We start from the raw sequence: 9,097 nt of genomic DNA on the forward strand, positions 1-9,097 counted from the left end.
GCTGCAGAGAGAGAAAGAGAGACTCGTTCAGACAACACACAGGGCAAGCCGAAATATTCTGAAGTGTGGTTACATTTCTAGGGCCATATGGTTTCTGAGAAAACGCGGACGGGATCGTGGAGTCCATTCATAAAAACGTGATTTACGGGATTTGTAAATGTTGGACGAATAAATCAAAAGTAGGTCCGCTACTTAATTCGAATCGCGATATGAACTAGTGTCTGTGAATATTAAAACGCAAAAAGAAGGTGTATGAATGTATGTATGAATGGCGGAAACGCGGTTTTGTTTACTACACAAATACTGAAGCACGCGTGACGCTCGCGGTGATTTCCGACCTCTGCGTCTCACGATATGACGGCTTGAACACAACGTAATCTCCAGAGCTGCTGTGAGAGTCACTTTACGAGAATTTTACCGTTTCATTTGAGGAAACTAGCATCCTCATACTGTATACACACAGAAACTTCATGGCAGCCTGTCAAAATAACAGTGCATGTAACAGAAATGTATTACTCTTGTATTACTGTTGTACAGTATAATGTACATCTTTAAATATTCCATTTTCTATCAAATTTAAATAAAACAATTAAATGATAAAAATAAATATTACGACCAGATTAATCACTTGTTTATTGTTCAAATGTTTAAAAAGAAATATTCGCACAATTTTTCTTCCATGTATTCATTTCAACAGTAAACCTCAGTTTGTTTGCCAAAAAATAAAAAGGTTTAATTTTCATTTGACTTAAAATAAATGTTTAATGCATTCATTTGAGTTTCAGAAAAATTCAAACAAGAATTTCTGGAGGGAAAAAAAGAAGAAAAAGTTTGTAGGGCACTATTGTTCAAAATGTTGAAATTTAGACTTTTGGAATTATTTTTTCACTGAAATAAATGTTTTTGTAATTACACAGAGTAAAGTACCGGAAAAAGTTACCGTTGGGTACCGATACCGGAATTCAGGTACCGATACCGGTTAAAATGTGAACGGTACCCAACCCTAATGGACACCCAGGTTTCGCACACGAGAAGTTCTGAAGGCCGATAAGCTGCCCAGATCTAGGCTGGTAGCCTGAGAATGATCAGTAGGACTAACCTCTGTTTTATCTCCATTTAACGTTAACATTGTTTGAGCTAGCCAGATCTCTAAGCACCTTCCTAAAGTACTAAGTGCTGAAGGATCATTTCTCTTAATGGGTGAATAAATCTGGGTTATCATCAGTGTAGAAATGACAAGACACCCCATGCCTTCTTAGAATGGAACCCAGAGGAAGCATGCACGGGGAAAAAGGGAGGGTGCCAATATCGAGCCTTGAGGGATGCCACAGGAACGCGGACGGGATCGTGGAGTCCATTCATAAAAACGTGATTTACGGGATTTGTAAATGTTGGACGAATAAATCAAAAGTAGGTCCGCTACTTAATTCGAATCGCGATATGAACTAGTGTCTGTGAATATTAAAACGCAAAAAGAAGGTGTATGAATGTATGTATGAATGGCGGAAACGCGGTTTTGTTTACTACACAAATACTGAAGCACGCGTGACGCTCGCGGTGATTTCCGACCTCTGCGTCTCACGATATGACGGCTTGAACACAACGTAATCTCCAGAGCTGCTGTGAGAGTCACTTTACGAGAATTTTACCGTTTCATTTGAGGAAACTAGCATCCTCATACTGTATACACACAGAAACTTCATGGCAGCCTGTCAAAATAACAGTGCATGTAACAGAAATGTATTACTCTTGTATTACTGTTGTACAGTATAATGTACATCTTTAAATATTCCATTTTCTATCAAATTTAAATAAAACAATTAAATGATAAAAATAAATATTACGACCAGATTAATCACTTGTTTATTGTTCAAATGTTTAAAAAGAAATATTCGCACAATTTTTCTTCCATGTATTCATTTCAACAGTAAACCTCAGTTTGTTTGCCAAAAAATAAAAAGGTTTAATTTTCATTTGACTTAAAATAAATGTTTAATGCATTCATTTGAGTTTCAGAAAAATTCAAACAAGAATTTCTGGAGGGAAAAAAAGAAGAAAAAGTTTGTAGGGCACTATTGTTCAAAATGTTGAAATTTAGACTTTTGGAATTATTTTTTCACTGAAATAAATGTTTTTGTAATTACACAGAGTAAAGTACCGGAAAAAGTTACCGTTGGGTACCGATACCGGAATTCAGGTACCGATACCGGTTAAAATGTGAACGGTACCCAACCCTAATGGACACCCAGGTTTCGCACACGAGAAGTTCTGAAGGCCGATAAGCTGCCCAGATCTAGGCTGGTAGCCTGAGAATGATCAGTAGGACTAACCTCTGTTTTATCTCCATTTAACGTTAACATTGTTTGAGCTAGCCAGATCTCTAAGCACCTTCCTAAAGTACTAAGTGCTGAAGGATCATTTCTCTTAATGGGTGAATAAATCTGGGTTATCATCAGTGTAGAAATGACAAGACACCCCATGCCTTCTTAGAATGGAACCCAGAGGAAGCATGCACGGGGAAAAAGGGAGGGTGCCAATATCGAGCCTTGAGGGATGCCACAGGTGAGAGGAGCAACAGAGGAAGAGAAGTTACCTAGTTTGACACTACATTTTCTGTCGGGTAAAAATGACTGAAACCATTTAAGGGATCGTACCTTTTAGGCCCACGTCTGACTCTAATCTAGATATCAAAATAGTGTGGTCCACAGTGTCAAATGCTGCTGATAAATCTAAAAGAACCAGGACCACAGAATCACCAGAGTCGGTAGCTAAAAGGATATTGTGTAACACTCTGAGAAAGAGGAAGCTGAGAAACAGGAGGGGGTTTAATGTGGAGAGAACAGACTTTGGGTCTCAAATTAGAGATTTTATCAGTGAAGTGTCTCAAGAAGCTTTCACATAGAGCATTGGAGGCAAGAGGCACTGCGTTAACAGAAGGATTAACAACAGAATTAATAACTGAAAACATTTTTTTTTTTTTTAATTAAATCAGAAAAATGAGTAGCCTTAGCAGACTTGGCAGCAGACTGATAAGCTGATAAACTGTCTTTAAACAACTGAAATGAAATATGTAATTTTTGAGTGTGTGTGAGAGTGAGTGTGTGTGAGAGTGAGTGAGTGTGTGTGAGAGTGAGTGAGTGTGTGTGAGAGTGAGTGAGTGAGTGTGTGTGAGAGTGAGTGTGTGAGAGTGAGTGAGTGAGTGTGTGTGAGAGTGAGTGAGTGTGTGTGAGAGTGAGTGAGTGTGTGTGAGAGTGAGTGAGTGTGTGTGAGAGTGAGTGAGTGTGTGTGAGAGTGAGTGAGTGTGTGTGAGAGTGAGTGAGTGTGTGTGAGAGTGAGTGAGTGTGTGTGAGAGTGAGTGAGTGTGTGTGAGAGTGAGTGAGTGTGTGTGAGAGTGAGTGAGTGTGTGTGAGAGTGAGTGAGTGTGTGTGAGAGTGAGTGAGTGTGTGTGAGAGTGTGTGAGTGTGTGTGTGTGAGAGTGAGTGAGAGAATGAGGGTGTGTGTGAGTGAGAGTGGGTGTTAATGGTGAGGGAGAGAGAGTGTGTGTGAGTGAGAGTGTGTGTGTGTGTGAGAGAGAGTGAGTGAGTGTGTGTGAGTGAGAGTGGGTGTTAATGGTGAGGGAGAGAGAGTGTGTGTGAGTGAGAGTGGGTGTTAATGGTGAGGGAGAGAGAGTGTGTGTGAGTGAGAGTGGGTGTTAATGGTGAGGGAGAGAGAGTGTGTGTGAGTGAGAGTGGGTGTTAATGGTGAGGGAGAGAGAGTGTGTGTGAGTGAGAGTGGGTGTTAATGGTGAGGGAGAGAGAGTGTGTGTGAGTGAGAGTGGGTGTTAATGGTGAGGGAGAGAGAGTGTGTGTGAGTGAGAGTGGGTGTTAATGGTGAGGGAGAGAGAGTGTGTGTGAGTGAGAGTGGGTGTTAATGGTGAGGGAGAGAGAGTGTGTGTGAGTGAGAGTGTGTGTGAGTGTGTGAGAGAGTGTTAATGGTGTGAGTGTGTGTGTTAATGGTGTGTGTGTCTGAGTGAGAGTGTGTGTTAATGGTGTGAGTGAGAGTGTGTGTGAGTGTGTGAGAGAGTGTTAATGGTGTGAGTGTGTGTGTGTGTGTGTGAGTGTGTGTGTGAGAGAGTGTTAATGGTGTGAGTGTGTGTTAATGGTGTGAGTGTGTGTGTTAATGGTGTTTGGGAGTGAGAGTGTGTTAATGGTGTGTGTGTGTGTGTGTGTGTGAGTGAGAGTGTGTGTTAATGGTGTGAGTGAGAGTGTGTGTGAGTGTGTGAGAGAGTGTTAATGGTGTGAGTGTGTGTGTTAATGGTGTGTGTGTCTGAGTGAGAGTGTGTGTTAATGGTGTGAGTGAGAGTGTGTGTGAGTGTGTGAGAGAGTGTTAATGGTGTGAGTGTGTGTGTTAATGGTGTGTGTGTCTGAGTGAGAGTGTGTGTTAATGGTGGGAGTGAGAGAGGGTGTTAATAGGGCCTTTCGCACCGCAGGAACCTTTTCATAGTACCAGAACTAATTGTGGAACTACCCACTTTTCGGCATGTTCGCACCGCCGGAACTGGGAGCGATTTTAGTACCGGACTGCCTTTTTCGAGAACCAAATTAGCTCCTACTCCGGAGCAGGGTCTAACCAGCACAACTGGTACTAATCGTGACGCAAGTAGACATTGATTGGCCAAACACGTACGAAAACGCCCTCACCCGCCATGATTTAAAACTGTGTAAACATACGTAAACATTGTGTCAACTTATTTCGCAAGTATGGAGAACAGCGATAGATGGACGGACGCTGAAGTGCAGGCACTTGTAGCAAATGTAGCACAGCCAGTTGTCGTTGGAGATTCTTAGTCCTCCTTTCCGTTCTTTTAATCGCTTTACGTATACGTCGACTTTACATGTCCATTATTGTGAAACCCGCGAGACACAACAAACACACAGCTCCGATCACAGCGTCCTCCATCCTCCTGTTGTTAATGTAGTTCTTCTTTGTTTCTGTTGTTGAACACCGCGCACAAATGATGACGCTGTCGACCGGCTTACGTCACTTCTTAGTACACACTCTCGGTGCGAATGCAACCCTTTAAATGGTACTGGGAAATAGTTCCCGCAAAATCGTCCCAGTACTTTAGTACCGTACGTTTAGTTCTGGAACTAAAGCGGTGCGAAAGGGCCTAATGGTGTGAGTGAGTGAGTGAGAGAGAGAGTGTGTGTGTGTGAGTGAGAGTGTGTTAATGGTGTGTGTGTGTGTTTCAGAGGGTCTGCAGGAGGTCATTCTGTACACACAGCCGGATGATAAGAGGAAGAACCGCGGCTTCTGTTTTCTGGAGTATGAGGATCATAAGTCGGCGGCTCAGGCACGGCGCAGGCTCATGAGCGGGAAGGTGAAGGTGTGGGGGAACCCTGTGACCGTGGAGTGGGCCGACCCCGTCGCGGAGCCTGACCCCGAGGTCATGGCCAAGGTCAGTGTGTGAGCATGCACAGCTCTCTCTGTATGTAGTGTGATGTGTGACGATGTGCTGCGTCTCGTCAGGTGAAGGTGCTGTTTGTGCGTAAGCTGGCCACGCCGGTCACGGAGGAGCTGCTGGAGAACACCTTCTCTCAGTTCGGCAAACTGGAGCGCGTCAAGAAGCTGAAGGACTACGCCTTCGTTCACTTCGAGGAGCGAGACGCCGCAGTCAAGGTCAAACCTCTGCTTTTCATTACGATTTTCACACACTTACTGTATGTGTTATTGCACATGCAACCCTGTCTCCGAACTTTCCGAGATGCATACGTACAGTTTGAGTACTGATTTCATTATTTCTGCAGCGACTGTTAAGTAAACATAAAAAAGAAATGAAGATGATGCCGAAATGAGTAACAGGTTTATAGATCTAAGCTCCGTTCTCACCAAGGACGATAACTATAAAGATAACGATGTTAGCGTCCACACCGTCGCTTTAAATGCTCCAGCTCGTTACAGCAGGATGGATTCTGATTGGCTGTCAATGTTTGTATCGTTCATCAGCTGGAAAAAAGTGATTCCAGCGATATCGTTTCTCTGTGCCTTTATCGTTATAGCTGTGGTGTGGACGCTTTAATATTGAGAGCGATTTTTAAAACTGTATTTTTATAGTTATTTTTCCCCCTTCATAAATGTGAGGGTTTAAAAAAAAATCTAAATTATTGCTTGATTTTGTTAAAATAACAAACGGGCAATATAATTTTTAAACACTGCCGTGATAAACCCAAGCAGCGTGCATTAAAAAAGAAAAAATATATATTTATAAATATAAAAGCAAATTATAACAAATAAAACGTAACTTGGTTTATCTTTATTTAAGATATTTTTAAGGCACTCTTCTTATTCAGTCGCTTTAATAGAAGTTTTCAACTCATTTTAAATGCCAAAAACATATGTATTTGTATTGCTGTCATGCTTTAGAAAGGGCCCGATGATGTCACTTCCTGTTTCAGTAGGGATAGACGTGATGACATCAGTGTTTGTGCATCATTAGGACATCATAAACAGCCGTAGGTCTGCATGCACACTTTGTCATGAATAACATTTAAATATTCATCAGCCAAAAGAGGAAGCCCCCTCAGTGTCTGGCTGTGTATTTACTTCACTTAGCACAGCTTAGGATTCCCCAGAGCTCAGGCTGATGGGCTCCTCGTGTGTCTGCAGGCGATGCAGGAGATGAACGGGAAGCAGCTGGGCGGTGAGCAGATCGAGATCGTGCTGGCCAAACCTCCAGATAAGAAGAGGAAAGAACGACAAGCTGCCCGACAGACCAGCAGAAGCTCAGGGTGAGACGACGACACACTATCAGTACTCTAAATATGTTTTAAAGGGGTAAATGCAGTAGTAACATGGTAACATTCAAAACTGTTAATTCTTCACGTTACCATTCAAGTTGCTGTTCAAATACAGTACGGTTTTAATTAAAATATATCAAGTTGTGACCGTTTTATATTAAATAAAAGTTCTTCATGTCCAAACAGTTAGCATGCAGATTTTTAATGCATCATGAGGGTTAAAGGGGTCATCAGCTGCTCATTTTCCACAAGTTGATATGATTCTTTAGGGTCTTAATGAAAAGTCTATAACGTACTTAGTTAAAATTTTTCAATGGTAGTGTAAAACACCCTTTTTACCCTGTCAAAATCAGCTCTTTTCACAGCGAGCCGTTTCGGTGCATGTCCCTTTAAATGCTAATGAGCTCTGCTGACCCCACCCCTCTCTTCCGAGCCGCTCTCTGAGAGACTGTGAACTTCAGCCGCGGTACTGGCTAACTAGCGCATTATTAGAAAAGGAGATTTGCAAAGATTCATTGAAAACCTTACACACTTCTTCTGTAGATGAGGCTGGATCACGAATGATTCGCGCGAACATAGACGCATTTATGTAGATCAGGGTGCATTCCCTTCAGAAACAAACATAATCCACTGCGTCTTCAGCGGCTCAGATGTCGGGAGTAAATGACGACTGCTGTGTTCATTATTACATCCAACAACAGAACACCTCGATCGCTTAGGAGTCATTCTTGTCTGCACACTGCCTACACACATTTATGTAGAAGGGAATTTTGCATCGGGTGAACTTTATTTTTATGCTGTTTTTACAAACGAGGATGTCCCCAAAAGTCAGTTTTGTCAGGTTAAGCTCAGAAATGTGTCCCTGAACTGTGGTTTAGGTGCTGACGGTGTGTCTGTGTCCACCTGTGCAGGTATGACGAGTATTATTACTACCCTCCCCCCCGCATGCCTCCTCCGGGGCGTGGCCGCGGGCGCGGTGGGCGGGGCGGATATGCCTACCCGCCCGATTACTACGGTTACGAGGAGTACTACGACGACTACTACGGTTACGATTACCACGACTACCGAGGCGGCTACGATGACCCCTACTACGCTTACGACGATGGCTACTCCATGAGGGGGCGGGGCAGTGGGCGGAGCCGTGGAGCTCCGCCTCCCCCCAGAGCCCGCTCGGCTCCGCCCACCCGCGGCAGAGGCGGGTATCCCCCGAGGGGCGGGGCTCCCATGGGCGGGGGAAGGGGCCGTGGCGGGGGAAGGGGCGGGCCCTTCCAGGCCCCCCGGGGCCGCGGCATCAGAGGCGCGCGAGGAAACCGCGGCGGAAACGTGGGCGGGAAGAGGAAGGCAGACGTGTTTAACCAGCCGGACTCCAAACGCCGTCAGACCAACCAGCAAAACTGGGGCTCGCAGCCCATCGCCCAGCAGCCCCTGGGCTCCGACTACGCCGCCGGCTACGGCTACAGCAACGACTCGCTCGAGTTCTCCCAGGACTCCTACGGCCAGCAGTGGAAGTAGACGCGCAGCCCGCCCTCGTCCTGAGAAACTAGACCGTGATTGGCCAGCTGTGTTTGTTTGACTTTTCTATCCTCCAGTAGCCCTGTAGATTCTGTCCGTGGCCCCGGTGGGACGCTTGTCTTAAACGGACACAACACTTTTATTCCCACATCCTCCTTGTTTTAAACTCCACCATGAGCGTTTTAAAGAAGACACTGATACTTCCGAGCAAGCGTGCGCGTGAAAGGACGTTCAAATCATGAAATGGCCTTCCAGAAAGATGTCGTCCTTCCCGCAGTCCTCCGTTCTCATCGTCTCTCTCTCTCAGTGCTAGTGGCATAGGGACTCGCGTGTAAATAATAGCTGTCGACTAGAGCTTCGTTTCAGCTTTTTGTTTTACTTTTGTCTGGTTTTTTTGCAGAAGTGGAGAAAATAATCCACGAGAAGGAAAAAAAAAAAAAAGTTTTGTAGCAGGAGTGCTGTTTAGGTGTCTGTTTAGCATTTCTAGAAGTAGTTGAATTGTGTTTTTTAAAAACTGGTATACTGATATTATAACTTCAGATGTTTTTTTCCATTTGGGATTTGCTGGTGAGGGTTTGGTCTGGCTTACCTTAAGAGCTATGGCCGGCTGGTCAGATGTTTGTATTTATAACTTTTATTTTTTGTTTGTTCAGTTTCAATAAAACTCAATCGAGCAAATTTCACTGGTTTCTGCGAACTTCACGTAGTGAGTGTTTACGTGTGTGTTAGTGGGTGAGTAAGTGTGAGCGTGTGTGTGTAAGTTTGTGAGCATGTGAGAGTGTGCAAGTATAAGAGAGTGAGTGTGTGTG

General features: G+C 44.1%; 1 protein-coding gene across 1 annotated transcript in view; it reads left to right on the forward strand.

Moving 5' to 3' along the window:
- LOC107571532 (heterogeneous nuclear ribonucleoprotein R-like) overlaps positions 1-8,963 on the forward strand; it is a 24,223-nt gene extending 15,260 nt beyond the window's left edge. Inside the window, exons 8-11 of the mRNA XM_016257851.1 lie at positions 5,232-5,437; positions 5,509-5,658; positions 6,646-6,767; positions 7,688-8,963. Of these exons, the coding sequence (XP_016113337.1) occupies positions 5,232-5,437; positions 5,509-5,658; positions 6,646-6,767; positions 7,688-8,288 (1,079 nt within the window). The 3' untranslated portion in view covers positions 8,289-8,963. The remainder of the gene's footprint in view (positions 1-5,231; positions 5,438-5,508; positions 5,659-6,645; positions 6,768-7,687) is intronic.
- Positions 8,964-9,097: the final 134 nt, after the last annotated feature.

Source organism: Sinocyclocheilus grahami, unplaced genomic scaffold (genome assembly GCF_001515645.1).
Source record: "Sinocyclocheilus grahami isolate Dianchi unplaced genomic scaffold, SAMN03320097.WGS_v1.1 scaffold1607.1, whole genome shotgun sequence".
NCBI classification, from domain to species: Eukaryota; Metazoa; Chordata; class Actinopteri; order Cypriniformes; family Cyprinidae; genus Sinocyclocheilus; species Sinocyclocheilus grahami.